Source organism: Lolium rigidum, chromosome 7 (genome assembly GCF_022539505.1).
Source record: "Lolium rigidum isolate FL_2022 chromosome 7, APGP_CSIRO_Lrig_0.1, whole genome shotgun sequence".
Taxonomy (NCBI): domain Eukaryota; kingdom Viridiplantae; phylum Streptophyta; class Magnoliopsida; order Poales; family Poaceae; genus Lolium; species Lolium rigidum.
The window spans coordinates 45634120-45654770 of NC_061514.1; the positions used below are offsets into that span (position 1 = coordinate 45634120).

Here is a 20651-nt window from a genome sequence, read left to right on the forward strand (position 1 = left end):
CTTAATCGTCGTGGGCGTATGGTTAATCAGTGGTACGTACTAACTTTCTGCGTGGACTGATCTGTCCGGAAAGGGTTCGGATTTTGGAAGGGTTTCCTATAAATCGAGTCAGGGTTTGATGCTATCCCCAGATGGCTGCATACGAAAGTTTGATGCTCTCTCCAATTCGTAAATGCAGTCCCTGCCTCCGTGGAGGCAAGAGAGTTCAGAACGTCCAGCATGCCGTTCATCTTTGATTGCCGTTAGTTTATGAGCTACTGTTATATCTCCGTAACCTGTCAATACTATCCGAGAGAGGCAAACTTTGGTGCACACCCTCCAGCTGCTACGGTGTACGAGAGGTGTTTCGGTGATGTTTGGCTGCATGCAATTCCTAACTTCTAGACAAGGCAATGATTCTTGGTTAATCAACAAAGTATTACATGAGTTTCAATATGAAGAAGACAAAACGTTAGCAAGTAGCCTCTCAAACGATGCCATAAATTACAGGAGCGAACGAATCCGTTAAACAACAGATTAATGCAGATTAGCACCTCTACACGGCATGATGTTCATCAGGCAAACCTTGTAGCTTGGATAATAACCAAGTAGAATCTCAAGTGATGCAGTAATTTACACCAGTTTACGAATCCATTAAACAGCAGCAGGGTATGCTTATTAAAGCGCCTCTACACACCGATGTTTATCACGCGAGGCTTGTAGCTTGGCATCGGGGCTGGCCATCTGGATACAAACAACAACATTATATGAAAACATGGATGTGGTGTACAGATTTTGGCAACAAAAGTTTCTGAAAATTCTCCTTCTCTTCAAGTCTACGCATTCCCACTTGTAGGGGCAAGTGATGAACGGTGAATGAGTACATCAAGTGCAAAACGTACAAATACAACTACCAGACTACTACATATACATTTAGCAGACTACACCTACATTTATATACAAACAAACATGAGATATAGCATAAGAGAATTTACCTGTTATAGTGGGACTCTTTCAACATCTCTGCAGCTATGCTATTTGATACTGTGCTGCCATCTCTTTGCCGCTTTGTGACAACCTAGTAGATGTTGTGGTTAAAAAAAGAGATGGCTTTTTGAAAAATTGAGCTTACGGCAAACAGAAATGATAAAACAAACAATACCTGAACTACCATGGTTTCCCCTGCACAATCTCCAAAGGCTTCCAACTGCTCCTTGCAAACATCCAGTAACATCGCAGCAAACTGATTCGTGCATTTTGTAAGTAGATTGATCACAAAGAAGTATACAGCCAAACAAAAATACAATATAGTGGAGTTACCTCTGGGGCACTGGATAGAACTTTTCCATTGCATTTGACAAGAACATCACCGTTACATAATCCAGCAACATCAGCAGGTGACCCCTCTGCAACCTGATTGACATTTTATATAGTCCAGTTTATACAATCATGCTACTGAAGCAAATTTATAATAGGGAAAATAGTAAAAGAAAAGGTTATAATAGGCCAAATAATAAATAGAAACTATACTGCCTGTATTGCATTTTTTCGAAAATTCAGAGATCAATAAAGGATGTTACAGAAATAAGTACATTGAATATGCCAAAGGTACATTCAAACATCAAGTTAGTCAACTCTACTGAGAAATATGGCAGATAAAGCGGGCTCTTATGTGCAGGAATCCCTTATAACTAAACAAATACCCTACTGTCCCCTTAAGCCACATTGTATGGTAGCCTGAAGTACTTTGTGCCGTCAAGCTCATCTTTATGAAGCACAAATGGGAAGGGAGTAATTGGGAGATAAATTCAATTTTTCTTTCACCGGTCTATGCTAAAATCTTAGTCAATAGCATAAGTCTCTTCTGGAGCTCTTCCATCTTCTTTACATATTCTTTTCCCTTTGTTTCCTGACTATTCATGACCCTTCTGGACTGCATATCATGCAGGTCTTGGTACGACAAACTTCAGCAATAACTTGTATGCACGTTCTTAGTTATTCATACTACTTTTGTGTATTCAACATTGGGTGTGCGGTAACGTGTGGGCTAGAAAATAGTAACAATTAATGAAGACATCCTAAGTAGATGAGCAACAAAGAATTCGCTTCAAGCTTATATAAATGCTTGTTGTAGCACCCCATATTTAAGTATCACGCATGGCACAAGGAGCAATACTGATTTGATATGTCGTCCTCAGCATCAATCAAATGCTATCGAACTTTTAGATAGATAAATCAGGCCAATGTGAATGACCCATACTGAATACTGCCGTCTGTCTAGAGGTTCTAGAGGAGTGTTGATGCACTACCATTGTAATTTCAATCCATCAGCATGCTGCTGTGTGGGTCCAGGGCTGGCAACGGAGATATTCCGGATGGCGGCAGGGCTATTCCCAAAGGGAGTGCCTTCCTGTTCCCACTTCCTATTTACTCCTTATCAGGGGAGCTGTAGCCTCCTCCAGCATCCCCACCAAGGATTTGGCAGGATCCCAGATAAGAAACTGGATCAAATAACGTTGACATTAAATTTATCGTATAGGAACATATCATCTGATATAACACCTAAGTTTCAGTATGTGGAGGTCAATAATGAATCATGTATGAACCCAATATCCAGTATCATGAACTTGGCTATAGCGTTCAAGATAAAGATTCCAGTATGCGATGCCTATAAGTTCACTCCAAAACTTGAAGACACATATTTTTAAGAGTAAATTTTAACCTAAAAAAAGTAAGAAAGCACAAAAGAGTAAATAAATAAAGAGATCCATACGTCTGAAATATATAAACCCTGGTCAACATCCGGGAATTTCTGATAGATTCGCTCCAGGACTCTCAGTGGCATCGTTTGAAGAGAAGTGTACTTTAATCCAAGCCAAGGGCCAATTGTTTTTCTGCAAAATAAAATTTATTTAGTTAGTTGGCTCATACTCACCAAAAGCAAAAAAGAAACACACTAAAGGAGCAAAGAAAAATCAGGGGGCCATTTTCCCTAATAAAGGTGCCAAGTCAAAACCAATAATAAAAGGAAACATTAGAACCGTCACACATAAAATAGTTTACCCATAGCTCTGGTGCTGTTCCAGGATCCTTGAAACAATCAGCATTGGGAGGTGCGATGTCTGATTCTTTTCGTAAAAATTGACACCAAGAACTTGACCATTGTAATTCACAAGAGGTCCTCCAGAACCAGCCTACCACAAGGAAAAAAACAATGGAAAAACTGTCACGATGGCCGTGAGATAGAAGAAGAATTTGCAGTCTCCTTGGATTAGACATTTGAGGTTTCATTCATCCCTACTGTTGTGTGCATGTATTAGGAAAGAGTGGATTTATCTGGATATGGTAATTTCATCGCGGGAATGAACAAAATATCTATGCAAAGACAAAATAGCACAATAAATGGTATATACCATGTGCACACATAAGTTTCATTGCTTACAAAAGGCCTAAAACAAAATCATACAAGCAGATTTTAGACTAATTGCCAGACTAGATAATGGCTTCAAATGTGTGCTTGGGATACATAAAAGATTGTCATAGTTTGGTGGAGGAAGAAGATTAGAGGGTAAAAATGAAAATCAAGGAAGAAGCGAAGATGCAGTTCAACAGCATGATTGATGACAATAAAAGTATAGATGCAGATCTGGTTTATTCCAAGCTTCCCCTTCAAAGATATTACAGATGCCATTCATAGAGATCCAAAACAACAATGACTAATCAACTATCAGAGGCTGGGAACTGGACTAACTCAAAAGCTGCACTTCCAAACCGCACTTGCTCCTTCAACACTATTTTGAAAACCAGAGTCTGAGTCATGCATCCCAAGTCAGTGCTGCTTACATGCGTCACAAAAGATGCAGTACTAGATAGCAAACTGAGATTTAAAAAAGACATGTGTGCCGCTGTTTTAGATGCCAATATTTTTTTTTTTTGAAACGGGCAAAAAAGCCTTTGCCTTATATTAATATAGGAGAAGCAAACAAGGGGATGGCAAGAGCCATAAAAGAAAAAGAGAAGGCAGGAAAAGAAAAACCCGCCCGGAAAGGAACAAAACAAAACACGGTCAGCCTAAAAGCTCCACCAGGTTCTTCGCGCCGGCAAGGACCCAATCCTTTCCTTCTCCCCTGATCTTCTCCATGACAATCGAGGGCAAGGAAGATTTGTTGTTGAAGACTCTCTCATTTCTCTCTTTCCAAATCTCCCAGCTGATAAGCATGATTGCAGTTCGTAGACCTTTGGGAGAGGAGGTGGGGGTTTTAGCGATAGCATGCCAATAGTCTATCACTTTAGATCTTCCCGCACCGAGGCAGCGGATAAGGTCCGGACAATCCAGCCAGGAAGCCGCGGCATTCCAAATTCTCTTAGAGAAGCGGCATTCGAAGAGCAAGTGCCGAGCTGTTTCAGGAGAGCATCTGCATAGTTGGCAAGTAGGTTGATGTGGCCAACCTCGTTTGGCAAGGCGGTCAGCAGTCCAGAGGCGGTTTTGTACCGCAAGCCACGCGAAGAAACGGCATTTTGGTGGGGCCCAAGTCTTCCAAACGATGTTACCAAAGGAGCAAGGCAAAGCAGACAAAAACTGGGCTTTGTATGCAGAGTTGGCCGTATAGCACCCATTGGGAGTCAGCGTCCAAACTATGGAGTCTTCAGTGTCTGGAGATAGTTGGACAGCCGAAAGAAGATCCCAAAGACGAACGTATTGCTCTATATGCTCGACGGTGAAAGCCTCAACCGAAATGTCAGCCACCCAGTTATATCCTTCAAGGGCGTCTCGGACAGTCCGATTTTTCCTCTTAGAAGCCACATATATAAGAGGGGCCAGGTCTTTAGGTGGGGTGCCATTTAGCCAGGAAGAAGACCAGAAGAAGGCTTTTGCGCCATCGCCGATAGTGACTGTAGTAGCAGCATTAAAGAGGTCCAAATCCGAAGCATCAGCTGGTGTTTCTGAACCCACCCACGGCTTATCTGGGGCAGTCCATTCGTACCAAAGCCAGCGGAGCCTTAGGGCACGAGAGAATTTCTCCAAATCCAGGATCCCAAGACCGCCAAGTTCCTTGGGTCGGCACACTTTTTGCCAGTTGACCTTACACTTCCCTCCGCTGACTGCCTCCTTACATGCCCAAAGCATGCCTCGACTGATCTTTGCGAAGGCCTTAAGAACGCCCTTGTCTGCCTTCAAGGCCGTCAACAGGAAGATTGGCATAGAGGAGAGCACCGACTTAACCGGAAGCGGTACAACCAGCGCGGTTGAGGAATCTGCCTTTCCAAGGGTTCAGGCGTGCAACCGCTTTGTCGATGTAGGGTTGAAGATCTGCCCGCTTGAGCCGTCCAAGAGAAATAGGCAGACCTAAATATTTTATGGGGAAGGAGGCCATGGCTGCTGGGAAGTTTGTCAGTATTTCATCCAGGTCGATGCTAGCACATTGAATGGGGGTGATGGAGCTCTTCGCCACATTGGTCATCAAACCAGTAACCTCCCCAAACTGTTGAAGGACGCTTGCAAGCCCAAGCAAGATCATGCACCGTAGGAGTCGGGAAGATGACCGCGTCATCGGCATATAACGAAATTCGAGGGCCCCTCAGATTGCCCGGCATAGCATGAAGAAGCCCAGAAGCCGTAGCCTTCTCTAATATTCTCTGAAGCGGGTCTATGGCAATGTCAAAAAGAAGAGGCGAGAGGGGGTCTCCTTGCCTGAGGCCGCGTCCATGAGGAATTTCCTTTCCGGAAATCCATTAAGTAAGACCCGTGAGGATGCCGTGGAGAAGAGGGTCGTCAAAAGAGCACGCCATCTCTCGGGGAAAGCCGAGACGTTGTAAGAGATCCAAAATATAATCCCAACGAACCGAGTCAAACGCCTTGGCGATGTCCAACTTGATGAGAAGAGATGGGACCTTGCTGCGGTGAAGCTTGCGGGCAGTGTTTCTGACGTACATGAAGTTGTCATGAATAGTTCTGGACTTTATGAAAGCGCTTTGACAGCGAGAAACAATCTCATTCATCTTCGGGCTGAGGCGACGAGCCATAGCTTTCGCAATGATCTTCGAGATCACATGGATAAGACTAATAGGCCGAAAATCAGTAATGGAATCTGCTCCGTCCTTCTTAGGTAGAAGCACCAAGTTTGCGGTGTTGATGGTGTGGAAATTGCGTGCCGATTGTTCAGAAAAGGCGTTGATGACCTTCATAAGATCATCTTTGATAATGTCCCAGCAGGTGCGAAAGAAAGCCATAGAGAAGCCGTCTGGTCCCGGGGCCTTGTCCGAAGGCATGTCAAAGATGGCCTCTTTTATCTCAATCTCAGAGAAAGGAAGATCCAGGTCTTCTAAAGAATGATGAGTGAGATTCAGGGCTTCCCAGTTGAAGTCCAGCAAGCGGGGAGGGGGCCGACCTAGGGTCTGTGAGAAATGATCGAAGATCAGCTTGTCCTTTTCTTCATGTGTCGCAGCCCAACCATCATTATGCTTGAGTCTAAGGATGTGGTTTTTGCGCTTCCTAGCATTAACTCGAAGATGGAAGAATTTTGTGTTTGCATCACCCTCCCGAAGGTATCGAATTCTGGAAGCTTGGCGCTTGCGAGACCGTTCCAGGGCAGCAAGACCTTTAACCCGTTTCTTGAGGTCGGCGCGGAGGTTTCTTTCATCAGGAGAGAGAACTCGAGATTCTTGCGCAATGTCCATTTGCAGAATGACATCCAAAGCCATGAGAAGTTGAAGCTTGCAATCGGAGAAGAGACTTTTGCTCCAAGATTTCAGACCCAACGCTGTGGCCTTCAGCTTGTGATTTATACTGTGAACCGACTGAGTGTGTGTAGAAGGCGCAGACCAAGCAAGTTGGACCGTCTCCTTAAAACCGGGCATTTTGGTCCAGAAGGACTCAAAACGGAAGATCGGTGGTTTCTTCGGGCCGCTTTGATTGGAGAGGAGAAGGGGGCAATGATCCGAAAGGGAAGACGACAGGGCGTGGAGAACATGATTTTCGAAATCCAAATCCCAACCTGCGTTACAGAAAGCCCGGTCCAAACGCACAAGAGTTGGGGTCTCCCTTTCATTGCTCCACGTGAATTTTCTGTTCTGAAGTTTCAACTCCTTCAAATAACAAGTGGCGAGTGCTCTCCTAAAAAGACCCATCAGACGGAAGTTTAGGTTGCCATTATTCTTATCTTCCGCTTGATAAATAAGATTGAAGTCCCCGATAATGAGCCACTTCGAGTCATCAGAAGGTTTTGCAGCAATTGCTTCTGTCAGGAAAGCTTCCTTCTCGGAGTGATCACTAGGTCCGTAAACCGTTGTCAGCTTGAAAGAGGTGCCGCAAAGGCGGATGGTGACGTTTGCCGAGATCAGATGAGTGCCGATATGAATATTTGAGATTTCCACATGATCATCATTCCAGAGCAAGAGGATGCCTCCCCGGGTGCCAATGGTTGGTCGGTGCGCGAAGGATCGGAGTCTAAAGCCTCCGATGTAAGACGCACTCTATTGGTCAATGTGGTCGAGTTTGGTCTCTTGGATACAAGCAATATGACAAAGGGTATCCGTGAAGAAAGCGTGGACTGTGTCTTTACGGCCTTGATCATTAAGTCCACGGGTGTTCCAATCAGCAATGGTCAGATTTGGTCCAATCATCTTGTCTAGAAACGTGACTGAGCAGCGATAGAAACGGGCAGAGTTAAAAAAGGTGACTTCAAAAGCGTCCACGCCACCAGGATAGATAAACAGAGAAACAAACGACCGTCCACAAGCGAAAAACAGGAAGATAAAACAGCCTTCGCCTAGACGAACAGGCCCTGCAGAGCAGTCTCGCAGCCCCCTGGGCCTCCCATAGCGATGAGCGACTCGTCCGCTTCAGTCATGCTGCGAATATTGAGCTTGAAAAGCTTGGCAAGTCCGTCAATCGTTTTTTCCGGAAGCTGGGTCTTGAATTTGTCCATGTACGCCTTCCTGGCTTCCAGTAGCGACACTCCTTCAGCAGCAACTCCCATCTTGGAGTTCAACACTTGGATGGCCTTGTCCATGGCATGCATCTTTGGCTTGCTTCCGAGGCGAGCGCTGCGCCTAGCATCGGAAGGCGGCTGCTCCTTGTTCGGGCGTGGTTGCGGTGACGCCGGAGCGGGACATGGTAGTAGAGGCGACTGTGGGCGAACAAACAGCTCGACCGTAGCAGCTGGTGGAGAGTCGTGCACCATGAGCTCGTTGGAGTTCTGCGAGTCGAAGTCGACACTTAGGGCCGAGTTAGCGGCTAGCATGCCACCGCGAGAGACGACGCCGGCGTCCGAGACTGGAGCTTCAATTTGCACCAAGCCGAAGTTGTCTTCCCAGGATTCTGGCACTTCCGACAGCGCGAGGATGGGCTGCAAGACGGCAGCGTGTTGTGGCGACAACAACATCTTCCCCGCTGAAAGAGTTTCGTCCCCAACGTCCCACGAGCTGGGTAGAACAGTGCCATCTTCCACTTCAGGAGGGGGCGAGGCCAGGCGAGAGGCGCCTGTAGTGAGGCCCTCAGGCACTTCCTTGATGGCCAATACCCAGTCCCTGCATGCACCTATGGCTGCTGGAGGCGAGGCAGCAAGGCCAGACTTGGGTTGCAGTGGAGCGTCCACCAGCTCTCCCACCACGGTAGAAGAGAGCCAAAACTTGGATGGAGTCTCCTTAGATCCATGACCATGTGCTGGCCAAAGATGCCTGGTGCTGTAGCGGGTGCGCCGTTCGTTGCGGCCAACAGAACGGCCAGGATCCTGGACTCCACGTCGATCAACCGTCGACGAAGAAAACTTGGCACGCATGGAGTGGGAGGAGGCGCGCCTTGGTTGATCGCGACGAGGTCCGCGTCTTTCTTCTTCGTCGTCGTCGTCCCGGCGGTGGCGCTTGTGAGAGTCGCGGTCGTCGCAGCGCGAGCCGTGGCGTGAGCGGTGCCGGCGCCGATCCTCTTTCGCAGCTGAGCGTGAGCGATGGCGGTCGGGGCCCCTTGAAGGAGAGCGGCGGGCAACCCGGCGCTCCTCCCGCGGGCGAGAGCGAGCCCTGTCTTCGCGTTCCCGCACGTGCCAGTCTTCATTGTCACGGCCGCGAGCGAAAGCCGGACCGAGCTCTCCCAGCGCAGGGATGGGGGCTGGCATAATGGAGCCCGAACCCTCGCTGACCGGCATGCCATCAATGGTGCCAAGATGACATTGAGGGAGGGAGTGTGACGCCGGCCTGAAGTCGGTGATGGGCTCGCCACCATCCAGCACCGGTGCTCCGGTGTAGTCCTCGATGCGGTCAATGTGCAGCAAGATCCTGAAAGAGACACCCCTCTTCCATTGGTCGGGTCTGTCCTCGTCGATGCGCACCTTTGAGGAGAGGTCCCCGGCCCCTTTGTTGACGAAGGTGCACCAAAGCACCTTGGGGACGCGGTGCGGAGAAGCCGTCCAGACCCACAAGCCGAAGGAGGAAGTGTCCTCCATGGTGGTGAAGCCGTCATCAAGGCGCTGCACCGCGCACTTTCGGCCGACAAGCTGGTCCACCACCTCCGGTCTCCAAGCGAAAGGAGGAAGACCGTCGATGACCAGGTGAACGCGGAAGTGCAGATCAGCGTTGTAGGCGTGGGAGACTGCACGCCACGGCCGAAAATGGATGTCGAGTCCGTCAAGCTTGAAGTTGCAGTGTTCCGTGCGCATCACCTCATTTCTCAGCTCGGCGGAGGAGAACTTGACGAGATATTGCTCGGGGAAGTGCGAGCTCACCAGCAGTTCCGACGCGCGGAGACGGTACTTGCGACGGAAAACATCTTCAACGTCGGTGCGGTCCGTCCCCGAAGGTGCCGCGATCACCCAGGCCACAATGGCGGTGTTTTCCCAGTCAAGGCGCTCCCGGTCGAGGTTGTAGGTGGTGGCGATGAAGCAGGAGTCCTCCTCCTCGCGTGTGGAGGGGTGGCCGAGGAACGACATGGTCGCCGGAGACGGGGTGAAGGCGTGCGGTTGCTGTAGCGAGCTTGGGCGAGGTGTTGGTGGAGAGCGTCTGCAGCCGCGCCTTCTCGGACAGGATGCGACAAGGTGCTCTGTGGAGCCGCAGCGGTAGCAGGGACGCGGTTTCCCTCTTGTAGGGAGAGGAGACGAAGATGGAGCGCCCGGAGTGGAGAAGGCGTGGCGTCGGCGGCCGCAGAAACTGGGCGAGGTAGCGCCCCTTCGAGCCTCGCGCCTCGCACGGCGCGACATAACTGCAGTCCAGCCGTCTTCCAACGGCTCGGTAGCTGGGCCAGGGAGAGCCGCGGCTGGCGGGGGAGGCGGATCGGCCTGATGACGCGCGTAGGAGTGGGCCTTGGCGACCTCAGGGCCCGGCGGAGGGAGGTCGAAGCTGACAGTTTTCCTCACCCTCCGCGGAGCAGAAGAGCCCGGGGTGGAGGCCGTGCGGAGGATCCCCACCGGGATTGACGGCGGAGGAGCAGAGACTGGCGGACAGCCTGCGCGTCGCCAGGCATCCATCGATTCACAGATCGAGAGGCAATCCTCCGGGGATGGCTCATCGAGGAACGGCCGTCCGACGACCATGCTCCTGAGTCGATGTAGAAAACCCCCCAGTGCCCACCTGGACCGCCGGAGTGGAAGGGGACGCCGTTGTCTTGAAACTAGATCTTGTGGGAGCTGTAGCCGTAGGAGGAGCAAAGCCCAGGAACGCCGGTGAGAAAAAAGGTGGGAGGGTGGGAGGTGGTGGTGGGAGTTGGCAAGGTGGAGGCGCGGGGCTGTGGGGCTTGGCCTTGCCGGAGGGAAACGGCGGCGACGGTCGGCCGTGGGGCGCAGTCGCCTCGCAGGAGCGCCAAACGGTCATATCCGCTCCAGCTAGGTAAATTAGATGCCAATATTATATTATTATTATTTTCGAACCATGCAGGAGAACTTTGATGCCAACCTTCACCTTTCCCAGGTTGCTAACTCTCTAGTGGCCATTCCCTACATTTGACTTCCCAAGCCTACAGCATAGAGCACCGCCAGGCCCAATTTATGCAGCCATTTTTTTTTGCGAATAATTTATACAGCCAATTGGTGAGCGCCTAAGAGGTGGCTAGTCGATGGCAGCTACTTGAGTGTATTAATTCTAGTGCACAGATTCAAGCAGACAGATAGTTGGTGACACTTGATTAGTGACATCCCCTCCTCTCCGAGTCAGATACTTTTTGTCACCGTGGCTGCTACCTGAATTGTGAGCTAACTTATCTCACAACCAAAATGTGAAATGAAGAATCATGCCACAAAAAAAAATCAAAGTTTTCTTGTGTAAGAAGCTTTTTTCTTCTTCTATCAAAAGTACAATGATATGACCACATTAAGTTTGAATAAATTAAGTATGATCTGTTTCGTACCATGGAAATCTTGCAGCTTGACACAAAGAGTTCCGAACACCCAAAGATGCTTGTTTGGTTTACAACTTGACCACGTGAACACATGAGACTACCACCTTCATATGCACGTCCAAGTGCTAGCACAGATCCATTGTGGGTAGGGCCTTTCAGATGAAAGACTTCAAGGTGCGCTAAATTAGCTGCAACTTTGACAATAGCTACATTATAGTGAAAATCCACAAGAAAGATATGGCCATCACTTATATGCCCATCAGATAGAAGCACCTTGACCTGAAATCAATCATCCAAAAAATCAAGATTAAACTATAAGAATAAAGTTACATGTTTGGCAAGGATTGAGGGCAGCAATTACCTTCACATCAGGTATCATGTTATTATCTCCATTCAGAGATCTAACAAGTGTTGCTGAAGTTAAGATCATACTTGTACCAGTATTGTCTGACTGACACATCACAAATCCTGAACAGACACGGATCCTCTTTCCACCTAAATTTTATTAACAACACCTTAGTGAGCTTCAGTTTAAACCTAATGCGGAAAAGATGGCTAGTTAGTAAACCTATGAAGTACCTGCATAAGAAGACAAGCTGGCAATTGACTTTGAGACCAATAAGGCAACTTTACGAGCCTGGAGACTCACAAGGCTGCCATCGTCGGAGTCGCCAAATGTATCCTCCATACTATGGTCACGCTCCCTAGTGAGGCTTTGAACTGAAATAAGCAATTTATAACCATGCTATTGGTCAGCAAGAAACAATAAACATATGTTTGATGTCCAACTAGAGTAAATGATTAAGCAGATTAGCCGCTTTAAGTCTTGCTTTATTTTTCATGGCTAAAAGTCTATAGCATCTATTTGGTAACATGCAGCAGCAATCAAAAATCATGAAGTTTGGCAGAGCACTTTCCATATATGACTTATAATCTGACTAGGTGCTTCATAGCAAAGTCGTCAACATTTACACGTAGAGAATATAAAAGTCATATAGAACATACTGATAAAAGTTGGTGGTAAAATGAGAGAACTACATATGTCAAATAATCCAAAGCAATACAAGCAAATCAAAGTTGCCCTGAAGTCTCAACTCATACCAACGATTTTTTTTCTTCTTTTTGCTAATTGTCTACCCAATCAGAGCTTGCCATAATCTTAAAAAAATAGAGGATGTAACATAATTGATATCCATATATACAGAACTAGACCCAGTGAAATCACCAACTACCAACTAGAGGGACTGGTTTAATTTCCCGGGACCAAACTGAAGGATTAGTCGAGAACTAGTGAAGAGTGAAACGTTTCGCAATTGCAGCGGTCCATACAATGAGTGCAAGCTAGAAACCACTACTTGAATAAGTGCGGATTAGGAACAGAAACTAATCATACTAGTAGAATAAAGGGGGAAAAACAGATCTTTGATAAACGAAGATATTCTTACATATCTCGTCAGCTGGCAAGCTCTTTGCGTTCATGGCAACTATCTCACGCACCCTCTGGGCCACAGCAACACTGGCCCAATCCAACCCATCGTCGGCGCTCGAGGTAGCGCGGTTCTCCTGGGACGGGGCAGGTGGAGGTGGCTGCGGAGCCTTGTCGCTCTTCCTCTTCCTCTTCTTATCCTTCTTCCGCAGCCCCGTCTCGCATGCCGCACGCCGGCCCTCCTCCCCGCGCAGCGCATTGGCAGCCTCCCTGCCGTCGTCGTGAGATCGAGCCATGTTGCCACCGCAAGAGATGTCAGAAACAGCGGGAGAGGCTTTGAGGATCGTGGGGCGGGGGAACGATGGCGTAGCAGCAGGCAGCGCAGCGATAGGGGCAGGAGGGGAAGCGGTGGATGGTGGACAGTGCGGCGAGGCGGGACGGTGGCGCGGTGTGGCGCGGTGATCGGAGGAAGGACTTCAGAGCAACTGGCCCCGCGGCCTTGAAAAACATGATAAAGGCTCGATAAACAGGTTTTAAAGGCCCGCCGACTTCACTTTTACTATGTCCATCCTAAAATTTAAGGTTTATATTTTTTAGAAAGTTAAACCAAGTAATATTTAATCAAAATTTTAGAAAATCTATCAACAAATATCATATTTTATAAATACTATATGAAAATATGTTTTATTATCTATCTAATGATATTGATTTTATATTTTACATGTTAATGATTTTTGGTAAATCAAACTTAACATAATTTAATTTTCTAAAAATAATATAAGTCTTAAGCTTCGGGATGGAGGTAGTACCATTTAACGTTTACTATATTGAACTTGTTAAATTATTTCTATAATTTGCTAAACCTGTAATAAAATAGTATAGTTCATCTGTTATTTTATATTTAAGTTACATTAAAAAATAGTGTATGGGGGCATATGGGGTGAAGCACCTTCCCATAATCGCATCTGCACCATCACTCCCGTACGGACCAAAAAGCGGCTTCATCCAGACACAGTATTTGGGGCGAGTGGAGATGCTCTAAGCACATGTTATTTTCATGTCTTAATATCGATCAGATTGACCAAGCTAGCATCCATCGAGGATTCCTCTCCATGTCTTTTAGCGCTGTTGCAGATGGACGAATCAGGAATGGTTTTTTTAGATTGTTGGACGGAACAATGGAAGACCGGTTTTTGATATCGACAAAGATGCTCGGACAAATAACTAAGTATGCACAGACAAGTAGCCACCCTCTCTAAAAGATGTACTCCATCCGATCCATAATAAGTGCCACGGCTTTAGTTTAAATTTGAATTAAATTAAACTAAAGCTTACACTTGCTAGGGATAGAGCAATAATTTACAGGAGCAAACGAATCGGTCAAACAGCAGACTAGGCTTATTAACACGGGTAGGCGCCTCTGCACGAAGTGATGTTTATCAGGCGAGGCTTGTAGTTCGGCATCGGGGCAGGCCATCTGGATGCAAACAAGAGAAGACCGTATAAGAACATATCGTGTGATGGGTGTGGTGCAAAGAATATTTAGCAACAAAAATTGGTGAAAAACAAGGAATTCACTTTGGCTCCTAGAAACATTCATATACCCAAAAATAAAACATATTTCAAATTCTCAATAAATTTTGAAAACAAATTAGCACATAATTATCCACATTCTATATGTGCACTTAAAGTTTTGCCAAAAAAAATATTTATTGTGCCATGAGTAAAAAAACAAAAAAATGTCTCATGAAAAGCATTTTTCTAGCACCGAATTTTGTCTTTCTACACATGCCAAAAAAAAATGATTTTCAATGAAACAACTTTCTGCAAATATATAATGTGGAGATGAACACATGCATTTTAAATAATGAACACATGCATTTTAAATAAAGGGCATATGCTCATGGCTGCCAAAATGCCGCTCTCTCCAGGATCCACATTCCCACTTGTAGGGTACCAATAGTGATGAACAGTAAAAGGGTACGTTAAGTACAAAACGTACAAAAAAAATTACCAGACTACTCCTAAAGTCATACCTACATTAAGCGCACAAGGCTAGACTTATATACCAACAAACAGGAGATAAAACAAAAGAGAATTTACCTGTTATAATGGGACTCTTTCAACACCTCTGCAGCAATACTTTTTGATACTGTGCTGCCATCTCTTTGCCGCTTTATGACAACCTAGTAGATGTTGTAGTTAGATGGTTTTTTGACAAATAGAGCATACTTCAAAGAAACATGATAAACAACATATATTTAATACCTCAACCATCATGTTTTCCCATGCACAATCTCCAAAGGCTTCCAAATGGTCCTTGCAAGCATCCAGTAACATCGCACCAAACTGCTTTGTGCATTTTGTAAATAGATTGATTACAATAAAGCATATACACAGCCAAACAAAAAATACAATCACTCAAGAGGTAAAAGGAACAGTTACCTCTGGGGCACTCGAGAGAACGCTTTCACTGCATTTGACAAGAACATCACCGACACATAATCCAGAAACATCAGCAGGTGATCCCTCAGCAACCTGATTGACATTTTAATTGGTCCATTTTATACAAGCATGTATATAATGCATTATAAAAAATGGGGGGATCAACAAGGATATTGCAAAAATAGTATATTAAATATGCCAAAGATGCATTCAAACATCATGTTAAGTCAACAGAAACTCTACTGAGAAAAATAGCAAATAAAAGTGGGCTGTGATGTGCATGAATCCCTTATATAACTGAGCAAAGGCCCTACAATCCCCTTAAGCCACATCATCAGGTAGCCTGAAGTACTTCATAGTGTCAAGCTTAAAAATTTATGAAACACAGAGGTGAACAAAGTAATTGGGTGATAAATTCAATTTTATTTGACCGATCTATGTTAAAATCTTAGTCAATAGCATAAACCTCTTCTGGAGCTCTTCCATGTTCTTTACATAATTTACCTTAATTTCCTGACTATTCATGCATCTTCTAGACTGCATATCGTACAGGTCTTGGTACGACGAACTTCAGAAAAAAAATTGTAGGCACATGCTTAGTTATTCATACTACTTTCTGTGTATTCAACATTGGGCGTGTGGCAACGCATGGGCTATAAATTAGTAATAATTAACAAAGACATCCTAATTAGACGAGCAACAAAGAGTCCGCTCCAAGCTTCTAAATGCTTGTTGTAGTATCCCATATTTCAGTACCACCCATGGGCCAAGGAGCAATACTGATTTGATATGCCGTTCTCAGTAAATAAATCAGGCCAATGTGAACGACCCAATATTGTTTGTTGTCTATCTAGAGGTGCCCGAAGAGTGTTGATGCACTACCATTATTATTTCAAGGAATCAGCATGCTGCTGTGTGAGTCTAGGGCTGGCAACGGAGCTATTCTGGATGGCAGCGGGCTATTCCCAAAAGGAGTGCCTTCCTATTCCCACTTCATATTCAGTTACCAGGGGAGCACTTGCCTCCACCACCATCCTCACCAAGGATGTGGTGACGACCAGGTCCCAGCTGATAAGAAACTAGATCAAGTAATGTTGACATTAAATTTATGGTATATGAAAATAACATCTGATATAACACCTGAGATTCAGTATCTGTAGGTAAATCATAAATCCTGTATGAACCAATATTTAATATATGTTCAAGATAAAGATTCCATCAGGCGATCTTATCGGTTTACTGTTAAACTTGAAGAAAAAGATATTCTTAAGAGTAACTGTTAACGTACAAAAAGTAAAGAAAGCACAAAAGAATAAATAAATAAATAGAAGAGATCCATACTTTTGAAATATATAAACCCTGGTCAACATCTGGGAATTTCTGATATATGCGCTCCAGGACACTCAATGGCATCATTTGAAGGGAAGTGTATTTTAATCCAAGCCAGGGGCTAATTGTTTTTCTGCAATTAAAACATCTTATTTAGTTAGTTGGCTCGTACTCAACAAAATCAGAAAGGAACATGCTAAAGAAGCAAAGAAAAATCAGGGGTTCATTTTCCCTAATAAGAGTTCCAAGGCAAAACCAATAATAAAAGGGAACAGAAGAACCGTCACACATAAAATAGTTTACCCAAAGCTCTGGTGTTGTTCCAGGATCCTTGAAACAATCAGCATTGGAAGGTGTGATGTCTGATTCTTTTCATAAAAATTGATACCAAGAACTTGACCGCTGTAATTGACAAGAGGTCCTCCAGAACCAGCCTACCGAAAGCCAAACAACAATGGTAAAAACTGTGACAGCGGTCAAGATATAAAATAAAAATTTGCAGTCTTCTTGGATAAGTCAATTCAGGTTTTATTCATCCCTTACTGTTTTGTGCTTGTGTGTGGTCTGTTAGAAAACAGTGGATTTATCTGGATATAGTAATTTCATCGTGGGAATGAACAAAACATCTATGCAAAGACAAAATAGCACTCTACATGAGATAGCTCAGTTCTACACATTTCACTAGTAGACACAAGCAAAACAAGAAATGAATGAATGACCAAGTGAGGGATGGCCGGATGCTCTCTCTGGTGCCAACCTCCACCTTTCCCAAATTGCTAACTCTCTAGTGGTCATTCCCTACATTTGGCTGCCCAAGCCTACAGCATAGAGCACCGCCAGGCCCAATTGATGCAGCCAATTGGTAAGTGCCGAAGAGGAAAATATGACCAGAGGGCTACTTGAGTGTCCTAATTCTAGTGCACAGATTCAACGAGACAGATAGTTTGCGACACTTGATTAGTGGCACAGCAGATTCATCCCCTCATCTGCGAGTAAGGTGTTTTTTTACCTAAATTATGATCTAACTTATCTCACGACCAAAATGTGCGATAAAAATAATGCCACACCGAAAAACCACGGTAGAAATGACCTAGTATTAGACTACTCATAGTGGTAGTAACATTGGTAGTAACATACTACTACATGCAATACCAAGTGAGCAATTTGATGACATGGCAAGTCATTAATTGAAGAAAAAGAGCGTTGTGGTAACTAGCTATGTTACCATCATCACATTCCAAGAAAAAAATGACTCTCCAAAGTAATAAATATTGCCTTCTATGTTACTACACCTATGATACTACACACTATGAAGGTAGTAACATAAATCAGTAAAATGTGCATGTTACTACTCTATGTTACTCCCCACTATGACTAGCCTTACAGTGTAGTACGATGTGTTATGTACCATGGAAATCTTGCAGCTTGACACCAAGAGTTCCGAACACCCAAAGATGCTTGTTCGGTTTACAACTTCACCCCGTGAACACATGAGTTTACCACCTTCATATGCACGTCCAAGTGCTAATACAGCTCCACTGTGGGTAGTGCCTTTCAGATGAAAGGCTTCAAGGAGCGCTAAATCAGCTGCAACTTTGACAACAACTACATTATAGTGAAAATCCACAAGAAAGATATGACCATCAGTTATATGCCCATCAGACAGAAGCACCTTGACCTGAAATTAGCCATCCAAAAAAGAAAAAAAATATCAAGAACGAATTATAAGAATAAAGCTACATGTTTGGCAAGGATTGAGGTTGCCAATTACCTTCACATCAGGTATCACGTCGTTATCTCCATTCAGAGATCTAACAAGTGTTGCTGATGTTAAGATCATACTTGTACCATTAGTATCTGTCTGACACATCGCAAATCCTGAACAGACACGGATCCTCTTCCCACCTGAATTTTATCAACGACGCCTTACTTAGGTTCAGCTTAAACCCATGGAAAAGATGGCTAGTTAGTAATACTATAAAGTACCTGCATAAGAAGACAAGCTGGCGATTGACTTTGAGACCAACAATGCAACTTTACGAGCTTGGAGACTCTCAAGGCTGCCATCATCGGAATCACCAAATGTATTCTCCACACTATGGTCACGTTCCCGGTGAGCCTTTCAACTAAAAATAAGCAATTTATAACCATGGCTATTAGTCAGCAAGAAACGTATAGCATATCTTTGATGTCTAACTAGAGTACATAATTATGTAGATTAACCGCTTTAAGTCTTGCTTTATTTTTCCAGACTAAAGTCTAATAGCATATATTACTCTGTTCCATAATCTAAGACGTTTTTGGCAAACTAAAATAGTTCACCAAAATGTCTTACATTATGTAACGGAGGGAGTATTTTGTAACATGCAGTAAAAATAAAAAAATCATGAAGTTTCAGGGATACTTTCCATATGTGACTTATATTCTGACTAGGTGCTTCATAGAAAAATCATCAACATTTATATGTAGAGAATACAAAAGGCATATAGAACATACTGGTCAAATTCGGCAGTGAAGTGAGAGAAACTAAATATGGCCAAATAATGCAAAAAAAGCATGGGCGTTAAGTGTCTTTGGTAAAAACTAAGAATAACAAGTAGAAGAAGTGATCTATGTATGATATGCAGTTAGCAAGAGGTCACCACCTCCTCTAAGAGCTTGGGGTTGTGGCACTTTTGCCGTGCTATGACTCACGTGAGCCCCTAGATATGCCCCTTTTGCCCTTTGAAAACAAGCTGTAGGTTAGCGACCTTCGATGGAAAACGACCTTCAGTCTCAAGCACGAACGAGAAAATCAGGGCTGAGGAGTCTCTTTGGGCCAGGGATGGGGCGCTTGGCTTACGCGCCAACCTGCCTGTAGATTGGGATGTCCACTGAGTTTTTGTAAGGTGTGACCTTGTAACAATCTCTTCTTTGCAATGAAATGAAACGCAATGTCATTGCGTTTTCTCGAGAAAAAAAACTGGTGTTGATATGCCTTTAAGCAGCTTTAGATGCAGATCTGATGGGCTACCTTAGACAACATTAGTGGGTGCATAAGCAGCTACAGCCGCTTTGTTTTAGAATTTACAACAGCAACCAAGTCTCTAACGCAGTTTATCCTATGAGAAGGTGCTCCAGGATCTACGGCAAGACTACTAGAGGTGCTTTGCACAAGCAAATCAAAGTTGCTCTGAAATCTAAACTCGTACCGACAATTCTTTTTATTTTTGCTAATTATCTACTCAATCAGAGCATGTAACATAATCTCAAAAAAAAAAATGATACAGAGGATGTACCATAATTGATATCCATATATACAGTAATATATATACCCAGTGGTATCTACAACTAACAACTAAAGCGACAGGTTTAATTTCCCGGAACAAACTGAAGGATTAGCTGAGAGCTAGCGAAGATTGGAGCATTTCACAATTGCAGTACATGTATGCTATCTAGTGCTACTAATATCAGCCTGTAAACTTCCCTAAGAAAGGGCACCAGTCCATAAACACAAGTGCAAGATAGAACCCACTACCTGAATAAGTGCGGATTAGGAAAATTAACTAATCCGTAATATAACTAGAAAAAAAGGAGATCTTTGATAAACGCAGATATTTCTTACATAGTTCAGTAGATGGCACTCTGTTTGCCTTGATGGCGAGTATCTCGCGCACACTCTTGTCCACAATAGCCCTGGCGTAATCCAGCCCATCGTCGGCGCTGGAGGTAGCGCGGTGCTCCTCCTGGGATGGGGCAGGTGGAGGCGGCGGAGCCTCGGCGCCCATCCTCTTCCTCTTCTTATCCGTCTTCCCCAGCCCCGTCTCGCGGCCCTCCTCCCCGCTCAGAGCTTTGGTTGCCTCCCTGCCATCGCCGCCGTCGTCGTGAGACGACCGAGCCATGTCACCACCGCAAGGGATGTCAGAAACAGTGGTCGAAGTCATGGAGGACGAATAGGGCTTTGAGGATCATGGGGCGGGGGAGCGACGGCGTAGCAGCCGGTAGCGCAGCGATAGGGGCAGGAGGGGAAGCGGCGGTGGCTGGTGGACAGCGCGGCGAGGCGGGACGGTGGCTCGGTGACTCGGTGTGGTGCGGTGATCGGGGGAAGGAGTTTAGAGCAACTGGCCCCTTATAAGGCGGGCTTCCAAAACGTGCTAAAGGCTCGGTAAATAG

General features: G+C 45.2%; 1 protein-coding gene and 1 pseudogene across 1 annotated transcript; both read right to left on the bottom strand.

Annotated features, from left to right (window-relative positions):
* Positions 1–395: 395 nt before the first annotated feature.
* On the bottom strand, positions 396–13125 carry LOC124678344 (serine protease Do-like HtrB). The gene is made up of 10 exons (XM_047214242.1): positions 12745–13125; positions 11879–12019; positions 11661–11794; positions 11309–11578; positions 3043–3173; positions 2753–2873; positions 1300–1392; positions 1142–1222; positions 975–1057; positions 396–723 (listed from the first exon to the last, which is right to left on the bottom strand). Exons 1-10 carry the CDS (start codon positions 13019–13021, stop codon positions 669–671), a joined length of 1386 nt encoding a protein of 461 aa, XP_047070198.1. The 5' UTR covers positions 13022–13125; the 3' UTR covers positions 396–668.
* A 1699-nt stretch (positions 13126–14824) lies between these two features.
* LOC124671258 lies at positions 14825–20422 on the bottom strand (annotated as a pseudogene).
* Between the last annotated feature and the right edge of the window lie 229 nt (positions 20423–20651).